The sequence below is a fragment of the Barbus barbus genome (assembly GCF_936440315.1).
Source record: "Barbus barbus genome assembly, chromosome: 41".
In the NCBI taxonomy this organism is placed as follows: Eukaryota; Metazoa; Chordata; class Actinopteri; order Cypriniformes; family Cyprinidae; genus Barbus; species Barbus barbus.
This window is the reverse complement of record NC_136719.1, coordinates 2,265,477-2,283,656: the sequence shown is the minus strand read 5'-3', so window position 1 is coordinate 2,283,656 and position 18,180 is coordinate 2,265,477. Positions and strand designations below refer to the sequence as shown.

The following is an 18,180-nucleotide window of genomic DNA, read 5'->3' as shown; positions in this document are numbered from 1 at the left end:
TTTTAAAGAGATGGGTTTAAAGGGATGAAAAACACAATGTGTCATTGTAGCCTTACTGCAGTTATGTCAGCTGGATTTTATAAACAACACTGATTATTTGACTGCCTTTTAACTGATTGAATATTGTCAAAATGCTGAAAGATATTGACATATATTGCTCAAGGTGCAGGGTTAGCTACAGTTAGCTCGCTGTAAAATCTGACTGTTCATTTTTTGTCAACTTTATTTTATGTTTAACAGTTCATTGCTCATTTGTACTATTTGTGTACTATGCCTTTGTTACTCAATCTTAAGATAAATTGTATGAGTGAACATTTTGTCAAGGAAAAAAGTTTTTATGCGGCAGAACAATCTTGTAATTGCAGTTATCTTCCTCTTTAGTTCCACTCATTCCTTTTTAAAAGTCAGAATGTTGTTAAATAGTCAATACAACTTAATTACATCACAAATTGATGTTTGCCTAAATGGTTTTGTTTTACGCATTAATTCACCCTTATGGTGATTAATGTTCTGTTTGAACTTGAAACTTGTTATATGTTAATGTATAATAAATCTCTTCCTTCCAGTTCTCTGGTGTTATAATAAATCACAGTTAAATGTGCTTTCAAAGGATGTGTATTAAGTATCCTAATATTAATAAATAGCTTTTTAAAATAATCTGTATTCAAACTAGATTATTAGCTAATCCATGTCTACTGTAGTAATATAAAGCTATAGCATAAAAACCCTGTGTCATAAAAATCTTAATATTTTTTAATTGTACATCACACTATTATTGGCAATTGATGTAATCCCCAAAAAGTGTGACAATATCTTGCAAGTGACCTTAAACTTTCAATAGGCCTTAAACTTAAATAGGAGGCCTAGTGGATAGAGAGTTGGACTTGTAACCCGAAGGCTGTAGGTTTGAGTCTCAGGTCCGGCAGGGATTGTAGGTGGGGGGAGTGGATAACCAACACTCTCTCCACCCTCAATACCACGACTGAGGTGAGACCCTTGAGCAAGGCACCGAACCCCCAACTGCTCCCCGGGCGCCGCAGCATTGGCTGCCCACTGCTCCGGGTGTATGTTCACTACTGTGTGTGCACTTGGATGGGTTACATGCAGAGCACTAATTCAGAGTATGGGTCACCATACATGGCCACACACCACTTCCCTTTCCTTTTTTTTTTAATTGTGTCAACATTCAACCTGCAAAACACAGCTATGATACATTTCAACAATTTGACTTTGAACATTACAAAGAAGATTACTAAAACTGTAACAATACTGACAAACCAAGTCAGAAAATAATAAAGCAATTTATTTCTGCTGCACTCTGGGAGTTAGCATACTTGTGGCTGAATAAGTACTGAAGTTTTTAATAACTGATATTTTGATTTAATTTAATATATCTCTTAGATGGCTGCATTAATTGGTTGTCAAATGAACACATACTGTTTTCTGGTTACCTACTGTACCTATGTAAAATTGTAAAATACATTCCTCATAGATGGACACTGTTCTGATTTAGGTTAAAAACATATAAATACTCATATCAAACGATCTGTTTAACAGACAAAGTAATAGAGATCACATAATAAAAACAATTACTCACACTTGTGTGTTGCGACATTACTGTCGGATCCAATATATTCAGCACAGCAAATCCTGCATCAAATTGTGCCTTGTTTGTAACTGAATCCGCGATAAAATGAAGGGAACAAAGGACCAAGTTCTTACTGACACGGTCTGGATCTTCATTAAAAATACATTTCAGAATAAAGATCAGAAAGAAGGCAATGCAAGGACTGTTTTCCCACAGCTTGGCACTCACTGCACAGCGTATTGTTCTCTTCGGAGCATCTTTATCATTTGGTTTCGCGTTCGCCTCTTGTTATTTACACTACGTGCATTTTTAGACTGAGAACGTTTTGAGTTCTGAAACTTACAGGCTGTTTTTATAGTACAATGACCTCTCATACCCCCTTTAAGGCAGTTGGTTTCTTTAGTTTTTTTCTTGGTCAAGTCAACTTGTTACATTTCACAGTGCAGTATTCCATTCTGAACCACCTTTATAGTACAGATCTCCATAGGCAGGTTTTACTACAGCGTTTTATCTCATATTCAACACTGACCTTCACACAAGCTCTGATGAGTCATATCAGCCTGTCAATAAAAACACATAGTAGCACACGCTGACAGGGCTCTTTATTCACCATCAAAAACTGGCACATCCAACGTCAGGATGTAGGTGCTGCTCTGGAGCTCAATAGACCTTGTGCTGGAGTATCTACTTACAAACTGCTCAACAACAAACAAAAATTAGGTCTGCATCACTGTCTGAGCACTGATTGAATATGCGATTACTTTGACATAATACTGACGTGATGTTAAGACTGTATTGGTTGCCAGAGCGTCACAAAGGATGATGTGAAGGGCTCTGGCAACATCACAGGGGCCGACAGTGTCGTCTAAATAGAGCTCATTGTGAGCATTCTGGCAGATTCTGATACTGCAAACACAGAATCCTCCTGTTTTCCAACCATAGCTGGCTAAAACACAGCACAACTATTGATGACCGGCTGAATAACTTAGCAGTGTAGCATTTAGAGGAAGGAAATGGTGGTCTTTGTACCTCCCAAAAGCTGTCCATGGCCTCATCAGCAACGGCGGATTCATCGTAAGAGCCAGACATGGTGCTGGGTGATGCAAAGCACGACTGAACACGTCTGCAGAAAAGCGGACTTCCTCAAGCACTAAAGAGAGAGAGAGAGAGACAACTTTAAAAAATAAATGTATGAATGGTATAGCATTAAAGAACAAAATATCAAAGCAGTTGGCAAAATGAGTTGGAAAAGCAGAATTTTCAAGTAAAATATCTCCCAAAACATCTAGCTAAAATGCTAGATATCATCTCCGAAATCAAGAAAGAAGCACTGAAACTTTGTGATAATCATACAATAGTAGAATATGTCCAATGTGATTTTCTACACTCTGCTATGACATTGTTTGAACTAGAAGAGAACTGACTTCATACATTCAGTAAATTAACCAACAAACCAGTTGATTAAAGGTCAAAAACGGTCCAGAAAAGTGAATTCCGGAGCATTTGAGAGCAGCTGACACTGACACATGCTGGTTTGAGAGTCTGTTCTTACTTAGGCCACGTGATGCTTCTTCAGTTTAACAGTAGGACATGATACGAATGCATGCATAAGGCAAAACAAATATGCACTGTATCAAGTTTAAAGACGGTATACAAATGAACTATTTTTGTCTGTAATTCCAACGCTATCTCACGGCAATTCGTACGTATTTTACGAGGTGGCTAATTCGTACGAATTCGTACGACCTCACTCGTACGATTTAGTACGATTTGTCTAAACCCCAGTGACGGTAAGGTTTAGGGGCGGGGTTAGGTGTAGGTCATTCGTACAAATTCATACGAATTAGCCACCTCGTAAAATACGTACGATTAAGCAAAAATCGTATGAATTTGTACGAGTGAGGTCGTACGAATTCGTACGAATTAGCCACCTCGTAAAATATGTACGAATTGCCGTGAGATCGGGCTGGTAATTCTATTGTGTGTGAAGTCTAGCGTGTTGAGCTCTATTCATGTTTGCTGAGTTGCTGCACTGCAAATCTGCCAATTAGAAGGTTCCACCTCCGTTAGGATGGTTCCACTGGATTAAACAGCATTAACTGGGTGAAAGAGCTAAAGAATCACGCTTTTGTTTTGCACCCTGGTTTTTATACATGAACAAAAAATGAACAATGCAGTGCTAACTACATCATAATATAATCATGTGATGAGCTTCAACAGTGTTCATTTTGAGTTTATCGACAAATCAGACAAAGACTTTTAGAAACCTTGACTTAGAGATGATTTTTTTTGGTAACACTTTATTCCGATAGTCCACTTTAGACATTCTACTAATAGTAAGTAACTTTGTAACATGTCAACTAGATGCCTTGTAAAAAAAAGAAGTGTGCTTCATTGTATTGCACTTTTAGTGTACTTCAAATGTTAAAAGAAAAAAAAACTTGCTTATATAATATTAAATAAAGCACTTTGTAATGATGTTTTCTTTAAAGTACATTTTAAATAATTATGTTATATATTATTAATATTCTCATGCTTTAAAATAGAGTTATTTGATGTATTGACTAACATACTAAAGCACAGGTACTTGTATATCATTCAACTGCAGTGTGTTATTTGATATTACATTGGCAATTAATATATTTTAAATGTATTCAATTGTAACAAATATTTAATAAAAAATTTAAATGCATGACATTTTAAATCCATGACTTCCCTGGAAATCAACCCCATGACCTGATGTGCTGCTCTATGTTTGAGCTGCAGGAACACTCATTTGACTAAGTCTGCTGACTATATGCCACAAAGCCTAGAAATGCTGCATGCTGACACTAATTAACACATTTACTGCAAATTACTTATCAAAGGAAAGCAAACTGTTGTGTATGCTGTCAAAAAATAATTACAACAGAAATAAACCAGAACCTGTGTGACCCACTCTACCACAACATGGGCTTCAGAAACTTAGAAGTATATCTGAGACAATATAGATACATAACACAGTAAACCTGAGCAATGGGAACGTGAATATGGTTTAATGAGTCTTTAACCCAGTTTCTAAAACCCAAATTCCTTAAGCCCAGTGTCTGATGACAGAGGACCCATAATGACACAGGCAATCATCTTGTAAGAGTCTTAAAGATTCTTAGTTTATTAGCTGTTTGCTCCTCATGGCTTTTAACATAAAACGCATTATTGTTTGCAAATTAATGACAACTGCCCTACAAACTGTACTGAAATCACTGAAGAGCAGTTAATTAACAGAAAGGCTAATACCACACATACATCCGTGAACAGTGCTTGAAGTGGAAAAAAAGAAGTGCCGGTACTCACTCAGCTTCAAGCTGAGAAAACTCAAAAATCTGCTGAAGCTGCTTGCCTTAAAATTTTCTTCTTTTTTTTTTTACAGTGTAGTGCCACAATCAATCAATCAATAATTAAATAAAGGTTTTCAATACAAATTAGCACAAGTCAAGCTACAAAACCAAACAGGACCACAGGGAGACGCCAAAGACCTCTAAAATATGCCTTTAATATACGGATCCATTCAGAATCACTAAATCTCTGACCACCGCTTAATAAAACACTCTTGCTTTTAAGCCAGATACACGCTGAAAATAATCATTTTACTGACATCTGGATGTAAGTCACTATTCTCTCCGTAATCGCTGATAAAATCGTCCGTTTTCTCTGCATTAGCGCTGTTTTGAGCTTAATGTTTGAATTCGTTCACTGGATCCTTGGACTTCCCAGGAGTTTACGGTTTACCATGATGTGATTGCAAAAGCCTGCTTCTTTTCATTTTAAGATATGATTTTGGTTATAAAGTACTGATTCAAATTAGTAATCAATAATGAATTATTATTCTACTCCTCCGCGCGTCTCCCCTGACATGCTCTGGCGCTCCACACAATGAAGTAGACCGACTCTGCTTGCGTTCATTCCCGTGATTGGTCGAGATGAGAGGTGATCCTGCCTGGGTAGTGTGATTTACATAGTTTATATATCATTTCTAATCATATATGGGATCGTATTCCCTAATACCGGCAACATGTCAGAAGGGCCGATACACACATAAAAGTGCAGGTACTCTAAAGCAGTGGTTCCAAACCTTTTTCATGGGCCCCCCTACATACACATATGGTAATCTGATGCCCCTGACTGTTTGAGTTTTATTAAAATTAACCATTGTTCTTCCATAGCATACATTTACATCATGATAACCAGTTAAAACCACATATAGCACCTCAATACTGTGGTAAATATGCAACTATATGGTTTCTAGGTAGCCTATTTATATGTAAAACAGTAGTCTAAATACATTTATTAGAAATGCACAAACGCTAGCGCCACATTTCTGCCACAATACCAAGGTGCAGTTAGTGTTACTACAGTAAATCCATAGTAAATGATGGTGATTTGTAGATTGAAAAGCCTTCTGACTGTATCGTTGCACACAGTGTTCGCGGTTTTATCTGGATTTAAACTAGTTTATATTAGTTGACTGATATCGACTGATACTAGTTTATACCAGTCATTTGTTTTCTTCGCTGAATTCAGGCGCTTCTCACTGGATCTCAGCGCTGTTTAGTGGTTGCGTGAGTAAACGCATCTGCTCTAGTCAGCTCGCTCTGCTGTTTGAACCGAGCGGATATGGTCCGTGTGGCACGGTTCAAATGAGTAGCTCTGTTTCGTTCCGCTTTTGCTGCATAAACATTAAATTTAATATTTATCAAAATGTTTTTTTGAGGAAAATTATATCACTATATAATTATAGTTATCGTTTATCGTTACCCAGCCCTACCTCAAAGTATATCTGCTCCCGCGCCCCCGCTGTGAACTCTGGCGCCCCCCAGTTTAGGAACCACTGCTCTAAAGGCTAAAATATAGAAGTGCCGGTACTGCGTACCGGTGCGTACCGGCCCACTTCAAGCACTGTCCGTGAATATATGGATGGTTTAATGGGATTTTCTATATTCATTTCTCAGAAAGTTGTCTTTTCTTTCTGAACAATGAGGCAACTGTACACTAAACAAACTATATTACAAAGTGTTCACACTGAATAAAGTCTTAAACTTTATTTTGCTCGAATGTCAAATGATCTAGATATTTAACTTTTATGCATGTTGGTGCTCTTCTGTCAAGCATGAAAATCAACATTCAGTCCTTCTTCAAACAAAGATTTGATTTAGAATTGCCCCTGAATCATGTAACCATATCCATTTCTCAAATATTATGTCTAATGTGTAGTCAGTGTTGGCTAAGTTACTCAAAAGAAGCAATCCACTACAAATTACTCCTTGTCAATTTTTAAATGAAGTAAGTCATGTCGAAAACAAATATTCTCTGATAAATGAATCCGATTGAAACCAACGCGAGGTACAGTCTTTCCCATCTGAGCGCACCTACAAAATGTGATCACGCACACGCACATCACACGCTATAAGATAATCATCCACGTGAAACCAAGACTGAATATGTGAATGCCCACATCACCTCTGTAAACAAAGAAAGATTCATCAAGTTTATCTCGGCTACTTTTTGTTTTCGGAAGAAGACGCTCTGTGAGGAGTAAGCCTTGAATTTACCTCAGAAGAAGAATACGATATGACGCTGTTTAATCCAGCGGAGGATCTCATTCTGATTAGTAATTTATATTTATATCAGTGTTACTGCGACATAAACTTGTACACATTCACTTGTTAAACTTTTCCCAAATTGTAATGCCTAGTGCCTAGACCAAAATATGTGAAATCGAGTGCAATATTTTTAAATATGATAGACAACCTTTCATTGCATCTAAATGTTGATTTTTACTTCATATTGTTTTTTATGTAATTGTATTGACATTAGTAACTGTAATCAAATTACATAAATTTAAAATGTAACACATTACATTACTGCGTAACCAGGGAAAGTAATTAGAAAACAGTAATGCGTTACTGTGCGTTATACCAATTCTGTGTGTAGTACTGTTGAAGTCAGACGTTTACATACACCTTGCAGAAACTGCAAGAACATGTAAGTATCTTCTGTAGCTTCTGAAGGGCAGTAAAAAATGATATTTAGGCAAAATAAGGAAAGCGTACACTTCATTCTGTTCAAAAGTTTTCACCCCCCGGCTCTTATGGTTTTTCTTCTGGAGCATCAGTGAGTGTTTGAATCTTCTGTAATAGTTACATATGAGTCCCTCAGTTGTCCTCAGTGTGGAAAGATGCATCTCAAAATCATACAGTCATTGTTGGAAAGGGTGCAAATACACAAAAATGCTGGAAAACCAAATAATTTGTGGGACCTGAAAGATTTTTCTGAAGAACAGCAGACAGTTTAACTGTTCAGGACAAACAAGGGAGTCATGATCAACTATCACTAAACAAGCAAAACACAGCTGTGGATCATTCAGGTAACAACACAGTATTAAGAATCAAGGGGATGTAAACTTTTGAACGGAGTCATTTTTTATAAATTCAACTATTATTTTCTCTTGTGGACTATAAGCATCTTTTATGTGAAATATCTTATTCAGGTCAGTACTAAATAAACAATAACATGCATTTTGTATGATTCCTCTTATTTTTGGTAAAATAATTAACATTTAGCAGATTCTGAAAGATGTATGTAACATTTTGACTTAAACTGTATATGCAACTGTACTTCAGTATATTCAAAACCCCTGCCAAGGAAATTTGGATGAACCCCCATCTTACACAGCAGACATGATGATGACCGTCTCATTTCATTACATTACACAGTCACCATTTAAATAATTTATCATAGAAACACAGAGACAATGATATCAGCCATATCTTTGATGTTCAGTGTCAGGACAACAGCTGGGTTTAGTACATGTAATATGACTAATATTAATATTTCATGATTTCATCTGTGAGGAGGTCAATATTCAGCTCTCATTCATTCAGATTATGAGGACTGAAGTGAAAAGATATCGTGTCTCTGCTAAGAATAAAAACAAGGGCCCGTTTACACCAAGGGCGATGACTATAAAGATAACTTAACTATAATACAGATTTAATAATCATGCTTATTCTTTGACAATAGTGAAGTCCACACCACAGCTACAATGTCAACACCACAGAAGAACGATATTGTTGGAATCGCTTCCAGAATGATCTTTTTCAGCTGATGAATGATTTAAAAAAAAAAAAAAACTCTGACAGCCAATCAGAATCCACCCAACTTTAGTGATCTCACGCATTTAAAGCAGCAGATGCAACAAAACTGCAACATAAAATAAACAGAATGTTAACATTTACTATTGTGGATGCTAATGTAGTAACCATGATATTTGCAGACTTTTATGCTTAAAAGAATAATGCAAACTCTGAAGTAGTGTCCCAGTTCCCCATCTTGCAGGTCAGCTCTGGGTCGTGCTGGATTCACCAGACTGCCCTGATCTGTTGTACTTTGCAGGTATTGGACAGAATCACTTCAGCACTATGATCTTCCTCAAACTGCTCTTTAATATGTTGAGAGAGTGCTAAGTCTAAACCACATGCAGTATATACCAGGATATATGCCTGGGTAAATAATTCTTCTTCATAATTTGATGAATTATTACTGCTATGATAAAATGCAGACAAACATCTCTTATAAATAACACAAGGTTAACTGCAGCAGATAAAGCGTTGTTCCTTGTGAATGAAGCAACATCTAAAGTGACAAACATGCATAGATAAAGAATGGCGTTTGTGCTAAAAAGATAATCAGTTTCTTTATACACGAAATTCATAATTTCATACCAGAACAAACCCCTGTGAAAAAGAAACATCCTTTATTATGCCTTTTTCAAAAAAGAGAACTTTGTTATTTTTCCAGTAATAATATACTTTAAAAGAACACTAAATGTTTCTGGACACTTGATTGCATGTTATTTGCAATTAAATAAAAAATATATCATAATTTAAATTTACATTAAACGTAATAAACTTCAGTGTTTTGACCCATATATGTAGGATTTAATATTTATACATAATTTCATAAGTACTTCTATTATCTTTGAATTATGGTTAATGTGTTAATTCTTTTTGAAGCACACATCTTCTTCACAAGGGGATGGTACTTCATTGTGAGTAGTTGGTGATAAAGACAAAAGCTTGTGCGGCGATATTGTGTGCACAGCTGGTTTGTCTGAAAAATAATGTCTGCCTCTGCACTTCGACAATTTATTAGAACATTTTCCAAACGGACTAATTACAGTGATCAAACCCAGTGTAACCTGTCAGGGAAACAGTGACATAAATTGTTGCCAGCATGTGAATAACTATTGTAATAATTATATTTTATCATAAGACGAGATTGTTTTGTAACCTCAACTGCTTACTGCAAAGCCTGCTGAATCTACTGCTGTATTGGTTTATGATTATGAGTTTTAGATTATCCATTTAGCTTTGTTAAGTGTAGCAAAAGAGGTATACTGTATACTGATGTTGAGATATTTTGAAGTGTAGGATGTAGACTAGGGAAAATGTCGCCACCCTTTGTGTAGATTACAGCTCTCAACCACCTTCATGAGACGCACGGGATGATATTTACAGAGGCACCAAAGGACTTCTCACACATCCTGCACGGTTAACTGTTTTTCCAGTCACACTTTAATTTGGGGACAAATTCATATAAACTATGACTTTTACCTCAATAAACTCCTAATTTTCTGCTTATTAACAGTTAGTAAGATAGTTAACTTGTTAAGAATTGGTCCCTAAACTAAAGTGTTACCATTTATCCTTCACTCTTCATCCCTAATCTACTGTAAATGACAAAAAACCCAGTCACACTTTATTTTAAGGTCCAATTCTCACTATTAACAAACCATTAACTATGACTTTTGCTGCTTATTAATAGTTAGTAAGGTAGTTGTGAAGTTTAGGTATTGGGCAGGATTAGGACTGTAGAATATGTGCTTTATAAATACTAATAAACAGCCAATATGTTAATAATAGGCATGCTAGTAAACAACTAGTTAATAGTGAGAATTGGTCCCTATAATAAAGTGTTACCAAAAGCTCTCAGCAGAACCAACCACAAGAGAAAAATCCATTCCATGCACAAAGTATCCAGCTCTTTGTTTTGATAAAAAAAAAAAAACTATGAACTTACCACCGGTGAACCCATTCACAAACAATGGTAGGTCCTTTTTAAGAGTAAAATAATCCAGATATCATTACACAGATCTGGCCGGTGCTATTATTGGCCTCTAATGTTTTAGAGCAGTACTTGTTTCTAATGTGGTCTTGGTTGTGAAGTGCGTCTGGAGCTCGTATAGAAGATAATCCTGCAGTGTTCCACTTGAATGGCTTAGATAGCATGAGGCGAGGGGTTACGGGGAGGAGCGAGAGAACGAGAGCGAGAGAGAGAGAGAGAGAGGGAGTGATCACACCAGCACACTGGGGAACATTGTCATGGAAAGCTGCCGGGTTGCTCTGGTGACGAAACATTTGTGCACTTCCTTTGTGTTTTTAAGAAACAATCACACCAAACCAGTCAAGATGACAAACAACAGAAAGGATGCGTTCACTCTTTATCTCAAGCAGTATTCAGAGATGAATAGACAATAACAACATCGCTGCTTTAAAGCAGAACTGCAGTCATCATGTATGCATTAGGAAATTAGTATCTAGCCTTGTAAAAAAGAATGTGCACTTGTAGTTTACTTCAGAATTTAAAAGCATATTAACTGTACTTGCAAAAATATGCAATGTTAATGAAATGAAAAGGCCACTAAAGTGAACTTAAAGAGTGTACACTTTCTAAAACACTTTTTAACACACTTAAGTTCACTCAAATGTTTTTACTTTAAAATGCATTTTTAATTAAGTTTGAATAATCTTTTGTCTTATTTTGATGTGTTGACTAACATACTAAAGCTCATGCAAAGTAATTCATTATAATTTTAACTACAGTGTTATTTGATATTACATTGATTAATATATTTTAAATGTACGAAATTGTAACTTATTACAAATATTTGGTCACACTTTAGTTTGGGGACCAATTCTCACTATTAACTTATTATTAACTATTTGTCTCAATAAACTCCTAATTTTTTGCTTATTAATAGCTGATAAGGCAGTTGTTAAGTTTAGGTATGGGGTGAATTAAGGGATCTAAAATATGATCAGGCAGAATAAGGCATTAACAGGGCTCCAAACTGCGACTAAAATGGTCGCATTTGCGACCAAAAATATTAATTTGCGAGTGAAGTTTTTGCTGAGGTCGCCACTGGCGACTATATATAATTTGCATGAAAGGACTTTTTTCCCGATTGTTTTGCGCTCACATCTTTTGTTATGTTCACTTATTAAACTTACATAAGACGATGCGCATCAAAGTTTTACTGAAAAGAGTTTCAAACAGTCCTCGTCTCTGCCGCACACAGTCTGCTGAACGCAGTGAGAGAGACCTGAAAGGGCCTGTTTACACCTGCTCACTTCATGCATTTTCTCTGATCGGATATCTATATGATTTGTTAAAACGTTTCCCCATTTACACTTGACCACATAAATGTGTCTTCGCAAAACGGATATAAATCCGTTCTTCAATTCCCGCTTCATATGCAAATATAACGGAGTTCACGTCAATGAAAGCAATGGATAATTTTATTAATTATCAGCTAATTTCAATATCAGTGAGCGCGCGGCATCAGCACTGGAAAGATAGGCTAGTCTCGCTACTTTTAATGAAGAAGATTGTGTGTTGAGCGTCTGCGACTTACTTCCAGGTTCAGTTTGCGCGTCGCTTGCTGAAGAAATACTACTACTACTACATCACCGCTACTCATCCGCGGTGATGCTTGTTGCATTGCGCTGTCATATCTGACTATAACATGCCATATAGCCTATAAAACGCTCTCACACGTCTATTATTTTAATATTATGGGAGGAGTAAAATTACCATATGTGGTTTCAACAACCAGATGCATTTACACTTGTCCGGTTTCGCCCAGACCACCTCCTGAAGTACTTCGAGCGATTGGATTTATATCCGTCTCGAATGCGTTTCGGACGGCATTTACACCTGGTCTTTTCAGGATCAGATAGCTATCCGATCAGGAAAAAGTGCATGAAGTGACCAGGTGTAAACAGCCCCAAAGTGCAAGTGCAGAAAAGCCGTGTCTATTTCGTGCACAACTTGAACAAACTTCAACAGGTAAAGCTGTCAGCTCTGTGGATACTTATCGAGATCTTAGTCTATATGCTGTGTTCTGTTAATGCATGGACTTCCTGTTATTTGAAGCGCACTTGCCATCCAGTAAATCGCAAAAAGCTTTGTGCTGTCTTACTTTTTAATAAACAAAGTATCAGCTTTAAAATGCTACGAAATTCAAATGATGCGGTTTGGGTGCTCTTTAATGCGGACCACAAGCGCACACTGTCGGTAATATAAACACCAGTACCCCGCGTCCACACGGTCCGTGTATGCGTCCGGATCGCGCGAGCGGAGAGTATCGCACTTAATGCTCAGGCGCGATCTCTTTAGCACCTCAGTTAAAGCAGCAAGTGAACCCATTATATATTTCGATTTACTACTATAGTATGAAATGAACATGATCAAAAGGTAGGCAATAAGAAAGCCTATAGTACAACTTACTGAAATGTTTAAAAGCTCATTGTTTCAAACTGAGGAAATGTATAAAGCTTGTAAACATTGCATTGTAATACATTTACCTCAGAATAACCACTCAGTGTCCATAAACTCATCAGTCAGCTAGAAAAATAACTATAAAGAGGAGCGTTTTGCTATATTTATGCGCTGTTGCATATTAATATTTTTACTTATTCTGTTGTACATGATTCAACTCCTCCTATAAAATTGCATTTTACTAATGAAGAAAAACAGACTGAATGTGTGAAAGACGTGACAACATTTATAGGATGCACTGCACTCAGTGGCCAAGTGATGCTTATGGTCCATGATATTGGTACAGATTCTGTGTAACGAACAATTCTTTGTGACTGTATATTTCAAGTTGTAAAAGATATTTAATTCACACTTTAAGTGAACCTTAGTCCCCCGGTCGACCTGATCATCTACAAGATGGATTAAAATGCTGATAAAGCCTAGAAAAGATAAGACATAAACACATGACAAAATGATTGAAATGTTAAAATAGGGGGGAAAAATAAAATGATAATAATAAAATAAACCACTTTGATTCTGTGGCACCTAAAAAAATAATTTGGCGCCTAAGTTTTTCTTTTATAGGAGCCAATGGCTCCTTACTCGATTTTTTTGTCTGGAGCCCTGCATTAATATGTGCTTTATAAGTACTAATAAACAGCCATTGTGCTACACTCTAAAAACAAATGGTACTATATAACACTAAAAGTGGTTCTTAGCTCGTAATCATAGGAGAACCACTTTTGGTGCTATATAGCATCATATCTTTAAAGGTGCTATACAGCACCTTTGTCAAATGGTACTATGTAGAACCATAAGAGGAGCCATATTGCATTGTATTTCTTCAACAAAAATGGTGCTAAACTGCACCAACAGTGGTTCTTTGGCTCGTAAAGAACCTTTAAAGGGGCTTAACAGGTTTTTTGTACGGCAGTGGTGCTATATAGCACCTTAATCAGCCCAAAGAACCACTGAAGAACCGCTGAATAACCATACAGGAGCTTAACAGGTTCTGTATATGGTAGCGGTGCTATATAGCACCTTAATCAGCCCAAAGAACCACTGAAGAACCGCTGAATAACCATACAGGAGCTTAACAGGTTCTGTATATGGTAGTGGTGCTATATAGCACCTTAATCAGCCCAAAGAACCACTGAAGAACCGCTGAATAACCATACAGGAGCTTAACAGGTTCAGTTTATGGTAGCGGTGCTATATAGCACCTCAGTCATGCCACAGAACCGGTGAAGAACTGGTGAAGCCCCAAGATTTGGTGCTATACAGCACCAAAAGTGGTTCCCCTATGATTACGAGCCAAATAACCCCTTTTAGTGTAGTAATATGCATGCTAATAATACGCAACTAGTTAAAAGTGAGAAATGGTCCCTAAACTAAAGTGTTACCAAATATTTAATTACAAATACATGACAAAAAAGTTTCAATAGAAAATACATTAAAGTAGCAATATTTTAGTTTACCATAAATGATTGTCAGGACATTTGGAAGTACACTTTAACCATATTTCTAAGACAACAGAAGTAATTGTAAGCACATATTTCCTACTTTAGTGGCTCAAACAAGCACAATGTACAGGTAATGGCAAAAATTTAAACTATAATATATTTTAATTTAACTTAATTAATTCCAAATTACAAATCTCAATCCAAAACAGGTTTTGCATGCATCATATAGCTTTCAATACGCGATGTGGTGAAAATCATTGTATTTCCTAAGCAAAGTTCAAATGGCTGAAAAATCTGCACCCAAGTTCACATGGTAGCAGCACAAACAAGATGGTTTATCTATCGTCACGATACTTCATTCACAGCATGTCTAATGTATCTAATATCTCTTACTGCTTCATTAAACCTGCAAGCAGCCAGAGAAATAACACCAGCTTCCTGAAGAGAGGCCTCCACAGGTTTGGAGTCTAACAGAGGTGACAACCTAAGTCAATCTACTAATGAAATGAGGGAATAGTCAGGTGAACTTAAGGGACAATGGTCTGCTTGACAGGAATTGACACAGACAGGAGGAGAGACAGAGACAGTGAGTTACGTTCCCCTCTATAGTCTAGGGGTTTCAGAGCAGAAGTAACAAAGTCAAAAGATGTGATTAAATAAATAAGTGAACGTTGAGAAATCTCCTTTTCCTCTATCCCAGCTCTTATCACTTTCACCCTTAAAGGATTAGTTCACTTTTAAAAAAACTTTTGCTGATAATTTACTCACCCCCATGTCATCCAAGATGTTCATGTCTTTCTTTCTTCAGTCGAAAATAAATTTTGGTTTTTGATGAAAACATTTCTCCATAAAATGGACTTCATTGGGACCCAAACGGTTCAAGGTCCAAATGACAGTTTCAGTGCAGCTTCAAAGGGCTTTAAACGATACCAGATGATGAATAAGGGTATTATCTAGCGAAACGATCGGTCATTTAAAAAATAAATAAAAAAGTTTAAGTTTTATAAGCACAAATGCTCGCCTTGCTCTGTTCTGTGATGCGCGTTCATGACGTCACGTAATACGCAATTACGTTGAACGGGAGGTCAGTAACAGTCAATGGCAATATGAGACCATGGGCGCTGAGGAACGGACAGAGGCTGTAACAACCCAGCTTGGGGAGATGATTTGGACATATTGCAAGTTGGACATTGTTGGACGAATGCGATGGTGTCAGCTTGTAGCGATGGCCACCAGAAGCGTTCAGACACCAGCTGAAGTGATGCTGTAATCCCGGGGTGATTCGTTGGCGAAGGTCATGAGGAACATAAGTTCGATCATTGGGGCAATTCGGTGGAGTGGGATCATTAGTTTGAGCCTCGGTGATCTCAGTGAGAATATCCCATTGGATACTGGAGCTACGATTAGTGTTGATGGAATGACGTTCTTATTGATGCTTCTCAGAGGTGATGAAGAGTCATGTAGTCTTGACAGTGCATCAGCTTTGCAGTTCTTGGACCCAGGTCTATAGGTGACTTTAAAATCGAAGCGTGAGAAGAACAATGACCATCTTGCCTGCCGGGGATTGAGTCTTCTGGCTGAGCGGATATACTCTAGATTACGGTGATCTGTGAGAACAGTGAAGGGAACTTTGGCACCCTCTAGACAATGTCGCCATTCCTCAAAGGCTGCCTTCATCGCCAGCAACTCCCGGTCTCCAACGTCATAGTTGCTCTCGGCGGAATTCAATTTGCATGAATAAGCACATGGGAATAGCTTGGGAGGACTGCCCTGACGTTGAGATAGGATGGCTCCAATGCCAGTGTTGGAAGTGTCAACTTCGACTATGAATTCTTGATCTGGGTCTGGGTGATGAAGGATAGGAGCAGTGGTGAAGCGATCCTTGAGTTGTTGGAAAGCGTTCTGAGCTGATGGCGACCAGTTTAAGCGCGGTCTCCTTCCCTTGAGCAGCGAAGTGAGCGGAGCCGCTATGGTGCTGAAGTTACGCATGAACCATCTGTAGAAATTGGCAAAGCCCAGGAATCGTTGCAGCTCTTTCACGGTTGTGGGTTGAGTCCAGTTCAGCACTGATTGGACCTTGTTATTGTCCATAACGACCCTGTCGGCGCTGATGATGTAACCCAGGAATGACACTCGTGTTTGATGGAACTCACACTTTTCTTACTTGGCATACAGCTAATGTTCAATTAGACGATTTAGAACTGCCCGGATGTGTGTTTCCAGAGAGTCTGAGTAAATTAGTATGTCATCGATGTAGACTATAACCCAGCGATTGAGCATGTCCCGGAACACATCATTGATGTAGGCTTGAAAGACGGATGGACTATTGATATTCTGCTGGAAGGTCTGGTTTGACTGAGGTTTCTGATGACGAAGGAGATTCGGGGGTTGTGACATGAAGTTGGAACTGCAGGAACTCTTTTTGACAGGGTTCTGACCATTGTTGAATCTGTTTAGTGGTCCAGGAAATACGAGGGTTGTGTCTCTCCAGCCGAGAATTACCGGATTTTGTGGTGAATCAATGGCGAAGAGACAAATGAGTTCGGTGTGGAAGGATCCGACTTTTAGAATGAGGCCTTGGGTAGTGAATTTGACCAGTCCTGTCGTCGATAAACTGTTCCAGCATCTTTCCTTCGACAAGCCAGTTCAGTTTGAAGTTCAATCTATAAGCCCCTACGATATAGCAGCTTCAAGGGACCGTTACCCCAACCGGTCTGGGCTGTGAGTGTGCGGAAAGTGAGAGAGTAGTCAGCTGCCGTGTCTTTCCCTTGACGGAGTGCGAGCAGTTGTTCACCTGCCTCCTTGCCACCAGCAGTGTGTTCGAATGCTTCTCGAAATTGCCTAAGAAAGTTGGCATATGAGGGGAATGCCATGCTTCCTCCCTCCCATACTGCAGTAGCCCAGTCTAAAGCTCGGCCAGTTAACAGGGAGCAGATAAATGATACGCGGCTATTGTCAATGGGGTATAACAGTGGTTGCTGATCCATAAACAGAGAGCATTGAAACAGAAATCCCTTACACTTGTCCGGAGAGCCATCAAATTCCTCCGGGAAAGATAGTCGAGGGTTCACTGTGGAGAGGTTCATGTTAGGGCTGATGGGCTCAGGTACTGGTGGGCTCGGCGGTGGTGTGGTTAGCTGAAGTGCTTGCAGAGTCCTCACCAGCTCCTCTGTGACAGACGTAAGGCGGTGGAGTTGTTGTTGGTGTGACGTTAACATGGCAGCCTGAGCTGAAACCTCGGAGGTGAGTTGATACACGGCTGCTGGATCCGTAATTGGTAAAGTCTTCTGTAATGAGGGGTCAGAAGCATGTGGATCCATTTGCAGATTATCTTTAATAATCAAGTTCAGGGTCAAACAGGCAGTTTTCAAACAACAGTGGCAGCAATATCAGAGGCAGAGCAGAGACAGAAACAATACCGGGCAGGAGTCAGGGCAGGCAGCAAAGCAGTCGGAGTTCCAGAGAGCAAGATCACAAGGGCAGGTGGCAGAG

At 38.3% G+C, this 18,180-nt stretch overlaps 1 protein-coding gene across 2 annotated transcripts in view; it reads right to left on the bottom strand.

The window, feature by feature from the left end:
- The window catches only part of LOC306860649 (protein kinase C and casein kinase substrate in neurons protein 1-like), a 44,355-nt gene that overhangs the window by 9,699 nt on the left and 16,476 nt on the right, over nucleotides 1-18,180 (bottom strand). Inside the window, exons 1-2 of one of the 2 annotated variants that reach the window (XM_079402458.1) lie at nucleotides 10,706-10,881; nucleotides 2,618-2,738 (exon numbers count right to left, since the gene is read on the bottom strand). In XM_079402458.1, coding sequence (XP_079258584.1) covers nucleotides 2,618-2,677 — 60 coding nt within the window. In that variant the 5' untranslated portion in view covers nucleotides 2,678-2,738; nucleotides 10,706-10,881. Of the gene's footprint in view, nucleotides 1-2,617; nucleotides 2,739-10,705; nucleotides 10,882-18,180 lie in introns of those variants that run through there. The other variant, XM_079402459.1, reaches the window with a different exon arrangement.